Here is a 19,647-nt window from a genome sequence, read left to right as displayed (position 1 = left end):
CCCTCATGGGCCTCCCTTGAAGCTGTGGTGATGCGCCAGTGAGCGGTCAGTGGGTGAAGGAGGGCATCCTGGCGAGTGAGTCAGCCGTTTGGCTTCCCAAAGGGGGATCGACTGTGAAGCGGAGCGGTTCGGGCGAGACAGAACACGCCTGGCTCGGAATATATTAGTCCAGACCAGAGCGGATTAGAACGGCTTGGCTTCGCGAAGGTCTCAAGATGCACAGATTAACGGGGAAAACGGGAGAAGACAGCTTAATTGAGATGAGCCCCACAGACTCTTTCAGCGGTAAGTAGCTGAAAGCCAGCGCTGGTCGGCCATGTAAAAAAAAAAAACAACGTTTAAAATGTAGCTGAGAGATTTTCAGCCTGCCGAGAAGTTACTGGGGTGAGCTAAGTATTCTCAAGTCTGTACGCCAGACTTTCACAAGCTTGCTTAAATTGAACTACAACTATAATATGAGACCTTTAATATTTTAACAATATAAATGAAACTTTCCAGAATTTTTTTTCCCAGCATTTGTTTAAGTAACCGTTAAGTCAGCTGACAAATACAATTCTTCTTTCGTTAGCTCTCTCACCGTCAGTTATACAGAGGGTATATTAAAACTTAATTATGTAGCCGTTGCTTCACTGTTGTAAAGCGTTTCCATCCTGGTTATTTCCCCTTTAAGGCTCCAGCCAGCTCACAGTCTGCCTTTCTCTTCATGGAAGTCACAGTGACTTATGTGCAGCTGGGCTCTGGCAGCTGGCTTGCTCACTGGAAATACTGTGTCACTTACAGACAACCACGTTATCCACCAGCAACAACCCCCAAATCCCTCTCTGTTCCCCGCCAATGTAAATTTTAAACCAGTGGCTGGACACGGATTTTATTTACTTAAATTTTTTGCCATTTAGGGATATATTTTTTTAAAAAAAAAGTGTGTTGATGATTAAAAGGTGAATCATCCTGAATGCAGAAAACCTTATCAACAATATTAAAATGAAGTGTGTCATTCAAACAGTCGGAAATGAAAGTGATAACCACAGGGCCATCCTCTGTCAGTTTGGTGTTGCGTGCTTATGGTTTGTTGAGATAACGTTGTAACAGAAGCAAAACATATCTCACAGTAATCACAGATGACTTGGTTATTACAATATAGAAGTACAGATTATGTCTTTTACAGTTTGTATGTAAAAATCACAGAGCTGTTCATGATTGTGGGTTTCACATGAACATGCGTTACTGCTTTGTAGCAGCATTGTCTTAAGATGTGAGGCAGGTACGTTTTGTAAAGTAGGTGTATGTGTGCATCTGAAACCAACCCCTCTGCAACATGGCAGGTGACTACTGGTTTCCTGTGCATGTGAGGAAACCAAACAAACTCATCTACTTTCACTATGAGCAAAATATAGCAGTTTGAGTTGAGGCTAAAACTGTTCATTTAGTCTAGAAAAACAGCTTTAGAATATGGCCTCCACCTGAGTTCAGCTATACCAGTTCTAAGAAGCTAGATCAGTCAAATGAAAGTTGTTTACAATTTAGAATTTTTGTTGTGACACTTGGGCTTGGTGTAAAATTGATTTGGCTGCAGTTGTTGCCTGACCATATTTGTCACCGATGTTGCAGTTCATTTGCCATTTATTGTCAGCATGCGCTGTGTTGCAAAGTAGCTTTTGTGTAAATAATCAACGTATACAGTTTTTGATCCCATGAGCCTTTATGGTTGTGCGGCTAACAGAGCGAGAAAGAGGGAGGGAAGCAGCCTTGTGGCATTTCCACTGATCAGCTGCTCACACTTGAACAAAGCCTCAACTGTAGAGGATATTTAGTGGGAACCGACTCTTGGCATGAATGAACTGGCTAATATTGCACACATTCTTGCGCCCAACTGTGCAAAGAATATCCTCAGCTGTTTGAGAGGCGTTGTCATATGTTGCAAAAGAAATCTATCCAAATGAAAGTCACTTGCTATCTTCTCTCTTTGTGAGAAGCTGAAAGGCTTTAAAGCTGTTGTTCAGAAGCTGAGAAATGAGTTTGTATTTCACTTTTGAAGTGTGTCTTTTATAATAAATGTTTGTAATTTCAGTTTTGCACTACCAAGTTTTACTTTGTTAACTTGGCGTTTAATAATGTAGACAAAGGTCTGTGTAGACACTCTTCCTGTGCTGAACCCAGACTAAATATAACCGGAGAGAGAGAGAAACTATCAATTAGAACATTTTCTATTTTAAAACACAGACACAGAGCCCGAGACCTTTCGCTTTATATTTTTTTAGCTGTAGCGGTGCAACCAGGGCTCCATGTTTGTCTTGCTTTTTCATCTGTCTTTCCATTTGTTTATGTAACTCTTTTCTCAGAATGATCTGGAAAGTTGTAATTACATGCCAAGCAGTGAGCAGTAGGTAAAGTACAACTCAGTTTCAGTTTTATTGTGTAGCCAACGTTCATTAAAAAAAAAAAAAAGACTTGTAGAGGGGCTTTCCAGACTTTTCAGGCATGTTTCCTGCAGTCACTTCTGAAATGGGTGCATATTCATCTCAGTAGCGTCGTTCACTGTTAAGTCACCCTGTTTGCCCCACAAGACCACAAAATGCTGTACACATATAGACCACAACATGTCATTATTCAGGCAGTTGTTTTTGCATTATCCTGGCTGTCTGAGATAACTTTGTTTTGTTGATTCTTCTTATTCTTTTACACTGGTAAGAGAGCCATCTCTTAACTGCTAACTGTGTTTTTAATTTTGTCTTTTATCTTTTTGTCTTGCAGATGATGTAAATGGCTATCACCATCATGCATCATCCAGCACAGGTTCACCGGAGCAGGAGCAGTCGGAGGTAAAAACCAAACTCACAGCATGCCCTCAGTCACACAGACAATTCTACAAAGCAATAACTCCATCACTGACAGTCTTTTCACAACAATTCTAAATAGGATTTTTTATTGTTATTATTGATACCTTATTTTTTTGCATTTTTTTTATGATTGTAGGTGCTTTAGTTGTTTTGCAGTACCTGCTATTTAAAGTTATGGGAAAAAAGCCTTTTGCAGGCAGATTTATGGAGCAGAAGGTCCAAGCTTCACATTCAGCTCCCTGCCTGTAATCGTGGTTGCAGGAAGTATATTGTTTATAATTACAAAGATTAATCAAGATTTCCTTCCTGCTCTTTATCCACTTCTTTTTTTTTTTACCTACCCACCAAAGCAGTTTATTTTGCGTGTATAATATTCCAGATAACTGTACTGAGTTTACTTCCATCTTTTCAGTCCATTCATGCTGTTGTTTCACAACATACAAATGGCAGAAGAGAGTTAGGTATAACTCTAATACTCATGTATTCTCCCCTTTCATACTCTAATTAAAGTTTGCTTTAACGCCCGATGTGCGTGTAGAGAGCTGTGAGTCTCTCAACAACAGCCTGGCCTCGCTGGCTCCCTCTGACCACAGCGACAGTCCACAGTTTGAGCCTCACACCATAGAGCAAATCAATGCTTTAACTGGGGTAAGACACCAGTCAGGGGCACAGATCGCTGTTGCTTGTGTCTGTGTCTTCATGTCTCTGTCGTGTCTCATATCTCTGAGTCTCAAACATCTAACTGACTGTGATTGTGCCTGAATCTTCATGTATGAAGTGTTTTTGGACATAATCTGTAAATGTATGTAGATGTAATGTAAGCGTGAAGTGCCTGTTCCCCTCTAAAAGGGTGCAGCTTCTACCTGTATGCTGTTGAATTTTGTTTTGAATCGTTTTGTCAGGCTTTCTCTCACTGTGCACTCGGTTCCTCCACAGTTTTCGAGAAAACGGGCCCTATTCCTGAAGTTTCGTTCCAGGGTATGGCATGGTAAAACAGGCTTGTGTTATGATGCAGAATTGTATGTTATATGTGTGACTACCAGCCACCCATTATCTCCTACCTGCTGCTCAGAGTAAATGCTCATGGTCGAGTTTCTCTAGCAGTATTGGACATTCAGGCTATTAAACCTGGACATCGGAGAAATCAATAAGCATTTCTTGGTAGAGAGCTGATGTTGGCTTTTTGAAGGCATGTTTTGTTTTGCCTGCTGCGAGAAATGGAAACATGCTGTTGTGCGTGTTGATGTATCGTGAGAGTTCATTAAAGGTGAAAAAGGCCTTTTCTCTTGCTTTGTTCTCACCTGTGATTATTGTTGGCCTCACTAAGAGAGCAACAACCCAACCATGTGCCACAGCATAATAGAAGCTGCACATGCAGATTTCCACCTGCCTAACTCTTTTGTGTGCATGTGTGTGTGTGTGCATGTGTGTGTGTGTGCGTGTGTGTGTGTGTGTGTGTGTGTGTGTGTGTGTGTGTGTGTGTGTGCGTGTGTGTGTGGTACAGAACTGTATATGCTGTAATCATGGCCCTACCCTTTGCTCATGACAGGACTGCACTGTGGTGTGGCTAACCATATACTGTACTGTGGGCGTCTGCCTTTGAATCCTCTTCAATATGGCCTTGTTTATACACTGTGAAACCCATGTTAATGAAAAGTGTGACCTTTTATTCAGAGCAGCCAATCTGCAGGGTAAAAAAGAACATTACATTCTAGGACTACAATTTAGCTGAGCATAAGGTCACATCAAGGAGTTTTAAAGGCAGCACATGTATAAACTGGCTCTGTAGTCATTACAGGGATAGAAATCTTGTTTCACTGCAGACAGCACGGTTTAAACTACATGTAACTCTTCAAGAGGATTGGTTTATGTGCATACTTGTATTATGCCGCTAAACCAGATGTAATTTTCTGCAAATCTGGAGCTCCAGCTGGACATCTAGTTCTGCACAAAAGTGCATGTTTCAGAACAAACATGCAGATTGCGATGCTTTATTGCAAGCAGAGAAGCCATTGCAGGGATACAGCAGTCACCATCTACATTCTCCTGTGAAAAAAGGGGCACCTAAAGTACTTTAAACAATATAGCTAATACACTGCCTGGATGTTAGATTGAGTGGTACTAAAATCAAAGTGCATTAGAGAAGGTGGATTAAAAACACAGACTGAGGATAGACGGGGGCGTGTTCTTTGTCAGATGAGTCATCATTGAAGTTGATATACACCATAACCTAAAACATACTTTGGTTTGGACAGCATAGAAGTAACATTCTCTGCTGGTCTCCTACTTCCTCTTAATGTTTCAAATAACTTAATAAAGAAATAAAAAGTAAAAATAACACAATTACGTTTCAATATCAACTAAAGTATGTTCAGCAACTCCTGTGTATTCCAAACTAATTAAGTGACCTGAAAATAAGAATTCATGGTTAAAATTATCCCTCCACAAAAAAAATAGTACCTTGAAAGTATGTTAAAAATTTCCACTTACTTTTCTACCCCCTGAAATTGGAAGACTTCTTGTGTTACACCATATTCTACATTTACCCTTCACCAAGGGACACGTCGAAACGCCCAGTAGTTAGGGGTTAGTTCATAAATGTATAGAAGTCTGTGGCTCTGAGCAGGGGCACGTCCCAGCTGATGTGCCGATTCCATATGGCTGATCTGTAATTACTGTAAATTAGAGAGTTTCTGTAGCAACAACCCAGTTACAGAAAGTACCACCCTGCATTGGTCAGCACGTTCCAGTCCAGGCTGGGAGGCAGTGTAGACCAGCAGTTTGAACGTATGCATAATTTGGAATAAGAGACTGTGATGGTGTTGGAAACGACAAGCTGTACACGTTGACCACGTAGTTCAGTGGCCAGACAGGGTGGTAGAGACAGCTGTGGAGCTGAAGCATTTAAAGTATATTTTTGTAGCTGAATTGTGCGAGTTGTCTGAGGCTGTTGACCCAAGGCTACACAGTAGCTACCAGTTTTGGTTTTCTTTATCTCCCCCTTATCACCCTTTGTAGAAAAGATTTCTTCATGTAACTGTTTGACTTTTGCACCAAGAAAACTTGAGATGATGTAATTTGAGGGACATATATACAGTTCAGTCACATAACCTCCCCCCTTTCCTGATGCTGTGCTCTGATTAGATTAGCTAGCTGGCGGAAGCTATGCTACCCCTCTGCTGATGTCATCTCTAGGACTGTGCTGTGTTTCTCTCCCAGTATCCCTCCTCTTGCTTTTATGGATGACTGAGCAAGAAGTGAGGGATTGTCCTGGGAGGTGAGTGGACTGGTTGGCTCCTGTTTGGATGGGGATCAGTGGAGTGAGGGTGAGAAAGGCAGTGCTTGCTGGCCTGGACTCTACTCCCAGGAGTAAAGCAGTTTAGCTCTATCAGGCAGCCGGCCTGTTTGTTGCTGCATCGTAACGGTAAAGGGAGTGGACCATGAAGGTAAAGTGCACTTCCTTTCCTCCCTTCCTCCAGAGTGTTGCCGTAATGGGACGGGGCAAAGACACTAGCCAAATATGTGGCTGAAATGGATATTACAGTTTTCATTTTGCTTAATGGTTCTGTGTATTGCCTGCAGTCCTACTGCTGCTGTAATGTGGCAGAGGGAAACACATTGTACGTAGTTATTTTTAGCTTTCTGAACAGCTGAAGCAGCAACCAGTCATGGGTCCTCTTCTTAAGCACTCCTTTGCGTTCCAGTTTTTGTAGCTACCTAAGCAACTGCCTCTGTGGGGCAGACACACATACTTGGAATTTCTTTGGAGGTCAGTGCTGATTACAGAAAAACAGATTATTAAATTGCAGCTTGTTGGAGCCTTTAAGTCAGTATGGCTAGTTTTGATCTTCGATATCTGTTTTAGTTTCGCCCTATGATATAACAGATTCATCGTCTTGTTCAGTATGACTTAAAAACAGACAACAAACAATAAACATCAAAGAAGCTACCCTCCATTTGGCATGTTGTTTGTGTTTTGAGTGATAATTATCAGTATTTTGCATTTTTTGCATTAGCTACTAGATGCAAAGCTTGACTTTCTGGTCTGCTGTGGTGACTGCAAAATATCAGTCCCTGTCTATTTATGTGTGTTTAAAATCTCACCTCCTTTGTGTTATCTCGTTATAGATTGACAAGCAAAAATACAGTAAGGACTCCGTGTTCTTCCGTGATGGAGTGCGCAGGATCGATTTTGTTCTGTCCTATATTGACGATAAAGATGATCAAAGGAAACAGGTAAGACATTTTCAATCACATTTTTTTTTTCAGTTATCACTAACTGGACTAACTTCTTTTTTTCATGTTTTGCGTATACAATGCTGTGACAGTTGTATGCACAACTGAAAAGAGTCCCATACAGTTGCACTCAATATATCTTAGCGCAGTTTAAATGTTGACGTTATTTCCACTGTTAGATTTTAACAGTCCGAGGTGGCTCATACAGGACATCCTGTGGGTTCCTGTGACTCCACAGCACACCATAAATACCACAAAACAGACAAAGCTAGGAAGACTTTTGCTGTCAGCTGTTAATAATCCTGTCAAGGTATTTTCTAATAAGGTGACTTTGACAAGTAAATCCATTCTAAAGTCTTTTTTTTTAAAAATAAAAATAAGTTGTTTTTAAAGAAAGTCCATATGGTTAATGGCCTGTTTTATTTATTTATTTTGTGGTTTTTGTCTGTGGCCTGTCTCTCTTCCCTCACCAATAGCCAGTCCAGTTAAATTGCTGCCCCTCTCTGACCCAGGTTCTGCTGGAGGTTTCTTCCTGTTAAAATGGAGTTCTTCCTTCTTACTTCCTTCCAACTTCTTCCAATATAAAGTGCTTTGATGCAACTTTTGTTGTATTTTGGTGTAAATAAAACTTAATTTAATTTAATTTAATTGGTTTTGTCTCCAGGATTATTATAGTTAACTAAAACTGAAATCAAAATAAATATTTACCTGCAAAACATCTTAACAAAAAAGAAATATGCAGGAAATATCTTTACATTTATTTTTTTAGTCCGTGTAGTTGAAATTTGTCAGCATAACTAGTCTGAGGCAGTGTTGCTTCATAGGGTTATTGAGACTGGGATGTCACATTTATTTTTTTAACACTTTTTCATATATCTTGCATCTGTCAAATACAATCATGTTTTTAATGTAAAACCAAAGCTAACACTGAAATTCATAAATATTAAAACATTTCCTATACCAAAAACTAAATTGAAAAGAGCAGGCCCACTGTGCAGGCTAACTGAAACTAAACTGAATTAAAAATAGACATTTATGATTGATGTACAAATAAAAATAAATTAAAAATTCAAAGATATAATAACTCTGCTTTGTCACCTGTTGAGTGCTGAAAGGCTTTCATTGTTTCACACTGAGCTGCTAGCTTTACGTGTGAGTGTTAACACTCCACAGCTGACTCCCAGTTTTGCCTCAGTCGGTGAGTCAACAGTTAACCCTCCTGCCTGGTCAGGAAACCACTAATTTTTTCCACTGTATGAGGAAGGGTAAACCGGAGGCCAGTTCCTGTGTGTTATCCACATGCATTGTTAAACGTGACTCTAAAATTCAGCTCTAACAAGGTGGATTTATTTATTAAATTTTTGTCAGCTTTTTCTGCAGTGATTCAGATAGTTATTTTCTACAAGAGGATTTCTGATTCATTAAACCTAAGTGTCATATACTGTGAAAGTTTTTGTCATGTTACTGTTAGCTTATTTTCACTACCTGTTCTTTCTGGTAACTGATACTTCCTTGTCCACCATGGTGGACACTTTTGTAGCTGTTTTGTAGCACTTTCTGTTTTGTCTTTTTTACTTACCATGTTTCCATGATTTTCCTCTTAATGTTGCACATATGAGCCCCCTTCTCTCATTATTATTTTATAATGTATTATTTTCTGCTTATATTTTGCTTTTGGCTCAACATACTTAAATTATTCGGCTTTTGTTATTTCACTTATGTAGATGAGGTCATATTTTATCATTTACTTCTAATAGTATACAAATATTCCTTACACTGGCTTTGTGGTAATATTTTGTCCATGTGTATTGCTGTTTTCTTCTTCTACTGCTTTAGGAAAGGAGGAGGGTGTATGAATCCAACTTACAGAAAGTCGGCCTGGAGCTAGAGACAGAGGATAAAACTGTAAGCTACCTACTTTCGGCTGCGCTCTTATTCACAAGGGGTCACCACAGTGGGTAGCTCCACATTAATGAGTTGTCAGAGTGTGTACACCTTGCACAACCCAAAGGGGATTTGTGTCTGCTCCAGGGATTCTTCCAGGGATCTTTCGCTTATACGGCGAATGTGCTGATAAACACAATCCAATTGTGTGTTGTTCACGGTGTGATCAAAAAGCTCTGTCCACGCGTCCATAAAAATCAATAACTTCACCTGATGTAAATATGGCCATTTCCTGTTCAAGATCATCTCTTTGCCCTGTCCAAACATGGCTCACTGGAAGTCCCATTATGACCAACTGCACTGTGCAGGCTACGATAAACATGCACAGAGGACAGACATAAACTTGTGCATCAAATACACCCAAATTTATTGTAGACGGTTATAAACTGTGAGAGCTGGGTCTCTGTCTATAACCAGCTCTTTTCAATCAAGATGTCCAAAGCTTACAAGCTTGAAAGCAGCATATTAAGTGAAAAGTAGGATCAGGTATTAGCTCATCATTCAGGGGGCTTTGAGTTTGTCCAGAGAGTGCAATTATGGACATGCTATCAGGGACAGCATTCAGGGAAACCACCTGAAGTGTGGTGTGTACCAGTGTGTGCTAAGTTCACGCTGAGTTTTTTCACTTAAAATGTCGGCTGCTCCCCACATTTGGTTCACTGCAATCTCAACCACTTTTAGAAAATGAGAATCAAGTTCACACGCTACAAAAGAGGCAGAATGACTTTAAAGGGATGTCTAAATGGTTTTCATTTGCACTGAAAACCATTTAGACATGCCCGAAAAGATGATCTCTACAACAAAAGTTTTTTTTTTTTGGGCAGATTCCCAGATTGTTTTGCTTTTTGATCACTCCTCACAATATGTCATAAGACCTTAATGCTATTTAGTGACAAACTAAGAGCTATAGATATAAAACCTGTCACTTTTCAGCGATGTCCTTTTATTTTATTTTTTACACTCATTATACTGTAATATGCATTTCTATACACCACAAACACAGTGCTAATATTACTTACTGTCATTATTATCAGGAGTCAGAGGATGGAAAGACTTATTTTGTCAAGATCCATGCTCCGTGGGAAGTACTGGCCACATACGCAGACGTGCTGAAAATCAAGGTTCCTTTCAAGGTCAACGATATCCCAGACAACAGCGAGATCCCCATGAACTGGCTGTCGACGCCTTTCCGTCTGCCAGGGCACATCATGAACCCTGAGCCAGACTATTTCACAGCTCCATTCAACAAGAGCAAGTCTGACTTCTTCCTTATCGAAGACAAAGAGACGTTCTTCCCTCCTTCTACTCGCAACAGGATCGTAAGCACACTTATCTTGTTTGTCACCCTGAAGTTATAAAAATACTCTGGCATTCAGAACTGAATTAGGTTTAAAAATGCAACAATAACATTTTTCCAACAGAGTTATTTAAGTAACTAACCTTCCAGCATAGAAGGTTATGTTTTATAAGACCAATTTATTTTGTTTCTGTCTTCATGAACAGGTCTACTATATCCTGGCACGCTGTCCATACTTTAAGGATGAATGTGGGGATAGAGACAAGAAGGGAATCAAGAGGTTGCTCAACAATGGGACCTACACTGCTGCCTTTCCTCTGCATGATGTGAGTTTTTTCTAGTCCAGTTTACACATTTCTTAATCGTTTTTTAGTGGAATATACGCCTATTGTTCTTGAATAGTAACATTCATACAATGAATGACAGTGATCTGTGTCTTCTGTGTGTCTTCAGTCAAGGTACTGGACAAAGTCAAAGGATCCCAACTGCGAAAGTGAAAGATTCAGTCTCTACAAATACTGGGCCAAATTCTTTTGTTTCTTCAAGGAGCAGCCCCTCAATCTTGTGAGGTAAGCCTTCAACACAAAGTACTTGTCTTTGTTTTCTTAAAATATCTGGTTTAATATGTTCAAAAAATTAATTCACAGTAAAGTAGGGAATACACAAACAAAAAGGAAGCAAGCAAAAAATGTGCCTATTATTGATAATTTAATGCACAGCCAAACAACTCTTATTTCTTTTTAAAAAGAGTGCAGGTGTTGGGAATTTTGTTCATTCAAAATCCTCAAAAGCTGCACAGAAACATTAAACACTGTGGGTTAAAATAAGCAATAATTGAGACCAGCTTTCTGTTTGATTGGTTGTTTACAAAGTTAAAAGGGTCCCCAAACCCTTCTTAAATATTTCTTATCTTTCAGTATGTTTTCAATTTTTTTCCAGCTACAGTTTAACCTCATTTGTTTTATCATTTGTTCAATGAGTTTTTTTTTTTTCAAAAACAGTGTTTTCTTTGGATACACACTAAGCAGAGAATACTCATTATCCAATCTGACATCAGAATGAATGCAATAATTACAGTTTTTTATCTTTCAACAGGAAATATTATGGAGAAAAGATAGGTATTTATTTTGCGTGGCTGGGTTTCTACACTGAGATGCTGTTCTTCGCTGCTGTAGTTGGGACAATTTGTTTCGTTTATGGATTCCTGACATACGACGACAATGAATGGAGGTGAGTTTTTATCATCAGACAGATTCAATTGCATCATTAGTTGTTTTTTTTATGTTAATAATATAATCATCTCTTTCATTTAAAATAACCTGTGTTTCCTGTACAGTAAAGAAATATGTAGTGAGGAAATCGGAGGCAATATTGTCATGTGTCCACTTTGCGACCAAAAGTGTACCTACTGGAGACTCAACATAACATGCAACTCCTCGTGGGTGAGTAATTGTTGTAGTTATCATGATTCATCTCTACCCACAATATGTGACATTTAAAGAGCGAATGCAGCTTAATGTCATCAAATCAGTTCTCAGTTACCTCACTTTTTCTTTAACATGTTCTCTTTCAGCAATCACACCTATTTGACAATGTGGCAACTGTGTTTTTTGCCATATTCATGGGGATTTGGGGTGAGTGAATGTGTCACTTCTCTGCTTTTAGCATTTTTAAGTCCAGTGCTCCACCTAGTGGGATTATCAGCCGTTCAGAATAATTGTTTAATAATTTACATGCCTGCACTGCAGCCCTAAACATTTTAGCCAGTGTAGTTGTATGTAAGAACACAAAGCTGGGTGATGTGCAGCTGTGCTCATGTGAGAATAAAGCAGGTAACTGTCCAGAGATTTCACAGTGAGTTCATGCATGTCATCATGTCCTGCCATCTGTGTGCTCCACCTGGGCGGCAAGCAGCTAAAACCATGTGGGGTATTTTCAGTGAGGAAGAACTTGTCTCCTGTTACATGCCACTTGTCAATGTCTGGACTTGTTTATTGCTTATTGCCCTGGCTTCATGAATGAAAATAGCTGCTAACTGCTAACTTTTCTGAATTTAAAGGACATGTCAAAAAACCTTTAGTCAGAATTTTTAGGTCTAAAATGAGCTGTTTTACACCACATTTAATGAGTTGTCAAAGCAGTAAGCAAAACTTTAAAGAAAATTGCCTTTGTAAGCCAGGCAATATTCTTAGTAGAAATTTGATTCAATTAATTTGAAATAAGTTTGTGTGATGTTGGTACGTCTCTGCAGTGACGCTGTTTCTGGAGTTCTGGAAGAGGCGGCAGGCGCGTCTGGAGTACGAGTGGGATCTGGTTGACTTTGAGGAGGAGCAACAACAGCTGCAGCTTCGGCCAGAGTATGAGACCAAGTGCACCAACCGCAAGCTGAACCGCATCACTCAGGTGTTTGTGTGCTCATGAAACACTAATATCCTGTATAATCCTGTTGTAATATAAAGCCACACAAGGTTTTGCCAGGCAAAGTATCCTGAATGGTAGGACTTGATGACACATTTCAAACCCCCTTGTATTAATTGTTTATAAACTGGTTGCGCTCATTTATGAGGCGCTTTCATGGCTTAAATCAAAACTCTTTATAGTTATTTAGCTAAATTATTAGCGACTGTGACACAGAATTTACGAGAGTTCTATAATTTGCCATGACCACATCCTGCTCGTCTTTAGGAATCAGAGTGGGTTCTTGAAAGGACTGCTACAGATGTAATGGGGAAATTGTTTCTGTGCTGGGCCAGCGTGATCCTCTGGGTAAGGGGGGGGAGGGGTACTCAACATGAAATGCCAGCTTGATGAGGAGAAGGCTTTGGTGTGATGTAGTTTGTGTAGATAATAGATATTTCTGGAAAGACTCAGAGGCACGGGTTTCCTTCTCCACCACATTTACTGATTGTCTGCGGGTGGATTATTCTGTTGGAGGTTTTTGAGAGCAGAAAATCACTCAATGAAAGAATTGGACTCAGGCTAATACAATTACAATTACTAGCTCTGCTTCACTAGTGAGGGTTCAGGTAATTCAAGGAACGTGGCCTTTTAGAGCTCCTTTTCAGGATATAACAAAGGGTGACTGACCTCTGTGTCCGTGCTTTGCTTGCTTATAATTTAGGAAATGGAGCCTTACTTACCCATAACAAGCAAGTGTGCACGCATATGCCTGTCTGGAGCTACCGTCCTGTTGTGGGTGAGCATAGTATCTTTGGTACAATTTATCTGTTTCCATCTTTCCATCTGTGCATCAACCTGATGTCATATGTCCTTACTAAGAAACTGTTCATTATAATCATTAATATGTTATTACCAAGGCTAGTATGTATAAAATGAGCCCTAAAGACAAGTTGGGAGCTCAGGCTGTTACAGTTTCACTTTGTTTGTGCTTGGCACTTGTGCATGGTCTGATTTTAAGAATACTGGCAAAATTATATGAATGTTTGAACTGTGAGCCATTGAAAGTTTATACATACTGGTCCAAACCTCATTACTGTTGTATTTTTGTTTGTAAAGCCCTTTAACATGTCACTGAGCTAATGAGAAGAATATGGCCTGACTTTTTTCCAAGAGGCATGTGTGCACACTTCAAGTTTGACATTTAATACTAACATGTCCTGCTTCGTGGAAAAACGAGTTCTCGCTCTTTGCAAAGATGTCTGCATGATTCGTTTGGTGTTCTCACTCCAGTTCTGTCTTTTGATTTTCCTGTACCATGTTGTAGTTGTCTTTCATTTTGCTTTCATGTTTTCTCTGTCCTGAAGATCTCATTGATCATTGCCTGCATCATTGGGGTCATAGCATACCGCTTGGCGGTATACGCATCTTTTGCTAGCATCATGAAGAACAATACCGCCACCAACCTGGACGTGGTTGCCCCCTACGTCACCCCACAGCTGGCCACTTCTGTCACTGCCTCTTGCATCAACTTTGTTATCATCATGATCCTCAACCTCTTGTATGAGAGAGTGGCTATTAAGATCACTGACATGGGTGAGGGGCCACAGCAGGTTTTCTGTGTCTATATGTCCACACATCAGTTTACATCATCAAAGTTTTCGACTGATAAAATGTGGAAGTGTATTAAAAACAAATGTTTACTGTTTTATAGAAATTCCGAAGACCCACGTGGAGTATGAGAACAAACTGACAGTGAAGATGTTCCTCTTCCAGTTTGTCAACTATTACTCTTCCTGCTTCTACGTGGCCTTCTTTAAAGGAAAGTTTGTTGGCTATCCTGGAAATTATACTTATATGTTTGGAAGCAGCAAACTGAGGAATGAAGAGGTACCAGATATATCTACGTCATATAGAATCATACTGATTTTTGAGCTTCGGCCTGAATTTTTGTCAATGTTTGCTCTTTTCCATCTCTTTTCTACCTCGACCTGTGGGCACTCAGTGTGAACCTGGTGGCTGTCTGATTGAGCTGACCACCCAGCTGGTGATAGTGATGACTGGTAAACAGGTGTGGGGCAACATCCAAGAAGCTCTCGTTCCGTAAGTACAAACAAATACATGCAAGTACGCGGTTCATTGGCATCCACAATAAATGCCTTGTAATCTGCGGTGGTGGGGCCACTGTAAATGTAGCCTCGATGCTTAAAGTGATCTCTCCAAATAAGAACTTTTTTTTAATCTTTACCTTACCTAACCAGTTAGGTAAGATAAAGATGTTGGGGTCTGTTCATACGGGTCAAAAGGCGGACTGCAGCATTTTGTACGAGTTGGAGCCATGCCAGACTGGACTGACTGACATCAACGTATAGCGAATTACAGCAGTCCAGTGGAGGACTACATGGATTGTTCATTCCAAGCTTTTAAAGGATAAAAATTATCTTGCCTTGGATAAGAGACTTAGTTTAAAAAAGGACCTCTGAACAACTGAATTACTTTGTTTCTCAAATGTAAGTTTGTTATCCAAGAAAACTCCCAGGTTTTTTACGTGTGTTTTAATAAGTTACATAAATCTAAATCTGGGCCATTAAAGTTACAGCTTAGTCCAAAAATAATTACTTCAGTTTTGTCCTCATTAAAGGTAAGAAAATTTGAGACCATCCAAGTTTTAACTTCGTCAAGGCATTTGAATAAAGATTCCATGGGAGTGGAGGTGTTTCTATTAAGCAGAAGATAAATCTGGGTGTTGTCAGCATAAGAGTGGTCTGATTTGCTTGAAATTCTGTAGGTTAAATTTTATAATGCTGGACAAGTTTTTACCATGATGTTTAAATGTTATTGTAGAGTCCGAAGTGAGCTCAGGATATTAAAACTTATTTACTATCTCAGGTCCTTGCAGTGTAATCGTATCTGTACTGTATGAAACTTCGAGAAATATAGTTCTCTCCTCACCACCATTGTTTGTGTGGTTCAATACAACCTCCAATTTGGCTGTGTGAAAGGGATTACTTTTTCCTAATAGCACTCTATCGCCCCCTTGTGTCGCATAGGTGGCTGATGAACTGGTGGGGTAGCAGGAAGGCACGAAGTCACCCTGAGAGTCTGTACAGCCGCTGGGAGCAGGACTACGACCTGCAGGGCTTTGGGCAACTAGGCCTCTTCTATGAATACCTGGAAATGGGTAAAGATTCAGTACACAGTCAGACTATTACACACATTAATAATGACAGATTATTGAGAAATATTACTAATATACCAGTGATGCGTTAGTATTGACCTCAACAAGAAGCTGAGCTCTACAAAATATATATTCACCTTCAGTAAAAGAATAGGGTGGATGTATGGATTGATTGGTGGACTGGAGTGATCCACGTCATCCTGCAGATGGTGCTGTTTCATTTGTGTCGCTTACCATTTTCATTCCTCTCTGTGTCTCAGTGATCCAGTTTGGTTTCATCACACTGTTCGTTGCCTCCTTTCCCTTGGCACCCCTGCTGGCACTTATCAACAACATCATTGAGGTTAGAGTGGATGCCTGGAAGCTCACGACGCAGTTCAGACGCCCTGTAGCAGCCAAGGCCCACAGCATAGGAGCCTGGGAGGAAATCCTTGGTGGGATGGCCGTACTCTCTGTAGTCACAAATGTGAGTGCTGGTCTTACTTCAAAATGTTTTGGCAGACACATTGTGTTTATTTAGCTAAACAGACTAACATAATTTCTTTCCTTGTTATAGGCATTCATCGTGGCCTTCACATCTGATATGATCCCACGGCTAGTGTACATGTATGCCTACCGTACACACGATGAGCTGAATATGAAAGGCTACATAAACAACAGCCTGTCAGTGTTTAACATCTCTCAGTTCTCCCTAGAAGAAAGGCCTGAGGAATATCCATCCTGGTTCAACAGCAGTGTCACAACATGCAGGTGTGTGTAATTACGAGATGGAGAGAGCATGACTGTGGCTATATTGTGTTTTGACTTTTGTGTAATCTATATATTCAAATATTACAATTATTTTACTAAAATTAAAGTTGAGTCACATTGCAGAAATATTACCAATATACCCGTGATATGTTAGTATTGACTGTATTTAGACAGTAATACAAGACACCTGCTGGTATGCAGGGCCTTTAATTCTTGAAAATGCGTAATGTGATCTGCTTCTTTGTACCATAATATTATTTATTTCTTATATATATATCTATATCTATATATAGATATATCTATATCTATATTTAGATATACATATACGGCGGGACAATAATGAACATTAGTGACATTTAAGATGGCCAAATATTGAGTTGAGTTTATATACAAGTAACTCCTGTGAGCAAAAAGCCAGATGTTATGCTGCTCTAAACACCAGGCTTGGACAGGTTTTTTTCTACTCCTGACGCTGTGTAATTTCATAGACGGCAGATATCATTTATATGGTCATCTACAGTGCATCACTCTGGCAGCCAGTCAGATCAAAGTTGGCCTAAAGAGAATTTGGTTTTTAAGGTAAAGAAGCTAAAACAATGTGTTTTAATCAGTAAATGAACTAAAGTGCTACACAAAAAGCTCTCTCTTTTTTTTGAGAGTTAAAGTATAAATATAAAGCTGGAGGTTAGTGTGACAATTCTCCTTTGTGAATAACAATAAATAATCTTGAATTGGGAATCACAGTTTGTTTAAAAATCTGCAAGAAATCGAAATATGTGATGTGTTGCTGCTCTGCAGGTATCGCGATTACCGCTATCCTCCCGACGATAAGAAGAGGTACGAACACAACATGCAGTTCTGGCATATTTTGGCTGCCAAGCTGGCTTTCATCATCATCATGGAGGTAACACCAGCACTTAATGACCTTTTAAGCTTCACATTTTTAAGCTTCTTCTTGACCTGGTCTTATTTCACTGATTGTGTCCTCTTCCTCTGCAGCATGTTGTGTTTATGGTCAAGTTCTTTGTGGCCTGGATGATTCCTGATGTTCCATCTGACGTGAGGGCTCGAGTAAAAAGAGAGCGCTACCTGGTCCAGGAGTACCTCCACAACTATGAAGTGGAGAAATTGAAGATCCAGCTCAGCCAGAACAGCAACAATGAGTGCACCTGCACACCCATGATCTACCCATCTTTATCCAAACATGAGGTGCTATCAGAGTGCCTCTAGCCCAGCAAGCTGCTGGTCAGTCAGTCGAACACAGTGACAAAGATTTCCCTGCTTGTGTTTTCTGATACTGACCACCAGTTTGCTGCAATGCCATGACACTTGCTAAAGTGCTAGACTTCTTGTTCTTTACTCGCAGCCATCCCTCTTCTGCTAATCAAGCAATAGTAGAAGATCACACAGGTGAAAGACCAAGTCTCCATGCATGCTGAAAGTTTGAGACACTTGACTTTAAACGTCTGTCACATATTTATGATTTCTCACTCTCTGTGTTCTAATTGTGGTGTTGAGGATGATCACAAATTTGGTTTAAGGAAAGACATAATCTTATACACTGTGTGTCAACCGAAGAGCTTTCTTATGTTCTAAATACAAGCCTATTTATTGTTAAGTGCCACTATGAGTAACCAAAGATTCGATGCCTTAATGTGTAAAGCATATGTTGCCATTGGTGTGTCAGTCAAATGATAACTAATGTAGTTTTAAGGCAGAGTTTGCTTATTCTTTAATATTTTTTACTGTATGTGCAGCTTTGTAGAGCCACACAATAGAAATTCATGTTCAGCTCTATTGTTTGTTTTTGTTTTTACTGTGAGCATTGTTTATTTCTCTGCATCAAGGTCGCAGCACAACTTTAACAAAACCTTTCCTGTTCTTCATGCCACTGGCAGTTAGACGGCCCAGGCACATTTTTTTGCTATATGCTCACATGGGCCTCGACAGTTTCTGCAGGCCCAAACCTGACATGTGAAGTAGCTACTTTGTTTTTTTTCTTTAAATGAACGGAACTCTGTGCTGATGTTACTGCTGTGGCGAAGGACAGATTTTGTCCTGCAGTGGCCAGTTTTTCAGCCACAGAAGCAGCAGCTGGTGCATGTTGAATGTTGACAGTCCGCCCCATTCTTGGAGATGGGAGTGAAGAGATCCCTTTTTAATGTGCCTATGTTTACCAACACAGAGCTAATGAAAGCTGGCCCTCACCTACTGAACTATGTTTGCTCCATTACACAAAGCACATCAGCCATCACCGCCTTCTTGTGCTTCTGGCTTCCTCAGCAGTGTCTTTGTAGAGAAGGAAAGACACACATTTTGTTTTTTGGTTGTTGTTTTTTTTTGCACAAAGCACTTAATGAAACATGACTACCGAGATATAAACATGTCAATGTAATTCTTGTCATGACACTACAGATTCATGAGCAGTGTTTTGAAGTGTGTGCGAGTAACTGTTCCTTTAAATGGAACAGGAGTCGTGCTGTAGGTAAGGAGTTCAATGTTCTTTTAAATGTTAACAAGAAGATAAGATGTAGTTTTTGATTAGAGATGATATGAAGGACATTTCACATTATGTGGTTATATAGAGACATGAGAAATATCTGTTACTGAAGTATTTGAATTTAAGTAGCTGACTGGTTGTGCTGTAGACTCTGTTTGAGGTGTATTTACCTGTGACCACCTTACTGTTACATTTTGCCTTATTATGTCTTCCTAGTTGAACCAGTGCCTGTTAATGCCTTAATGCATCTAGTACTTTCCCTTTTGTGTGTAATTCCCCTTTATTTATCTTTCATGCTCACTTTCTTCCCTCCTGTATTTCATTTGTTTTGCTATAATAGTTATGTCCATGCTTACAGAAAAAGGTGAAGGAGTTTACTGTTTCCTTATAGTTTAAATTTGTTTTTTCTATTTTCTTATGTCATTGTTGTAAACCAGTCCTATATCCAAAATGTGTAATGTACCAAAAAAATAAAGAAAGTACTAATTAAACTTGAGCATTTGTTTGA

At 39.7% G+C, this 19,647-nt stretch overlaps 1 protein-coding gene across 6 annotated transcripts; it reads left to right on the top strand.

The window, feature by feature from the left end:
* Positions 1-19,630, top strand: ano5a (anoctamin 5a). Of its 6 annotated transcripts, none has more exons than XM_085166332.1 (22): positions 1-285; positions 2,752-2,819; positions 3,348-3,485; positions 3,774-3,815; positions 6,966-7,073; positions 8,910-8,978; positions 10,052-10,336; positions 10,521-10,640; positions 10,768-10,883; positions 11,410-11,544; positions 11,651-11,756; positions 11,888-11,948; positions 12,566-12,717; positions 13,000-13,080; positions 14,079-14,307; positions 14,426-14,601; positions 14,717-14,814; positions 15,762-15,892; positions 16,150-16,355; positions 16,446-16,639; positions 17,438-17,543; positions 17,639-19,630. In XM_085166332.1, exons 1-22 carry the CDS (start codon positions 216-218, stop codon positions 17,867-17,869), a joined length of 2,922 nt encoding a protein of 973 aa, XP_085022458.1. In that variant the 5' UTR covers positions 1-215; the 3' UTR covers positions 17,870-19,630. The 6 variants fall into 6 exon arrangements, with proteins under 6 accessions (XP_085022458.1, XP_085022459.1, XP_085022460.1 ...); XM_085166333.1 differs by lacking the exon at positions 13,000-13,080 and adding an exon at positions 13,436-13,510 and having other exon boundaries at positions 2-285; XM_085166334.1 differs by lacking the exon at positions 3,348-3,485 and having other exon boundaries at positions 2-285.
* Positions 19,631-19,647: the final 17 nt, after the last annotated feature.

This window comes from Neolamprologus multifasciatus, chromosome 7, assembly GCF_963576455.1.
Source record: "Neolamprologus multifasciatus chromosome 7, fNeoMul1.2, whole genome shotgun sequence".
NCBI lineage: Eukaryota > Metazoa > Chordata > Actinopteri > Cichliformes > Cichlidae > Neolamprologus > Neolamprologus multifasciatus.
This window is presented reverse-complemented; position numbering and strand designations above follow the sequence as displayed.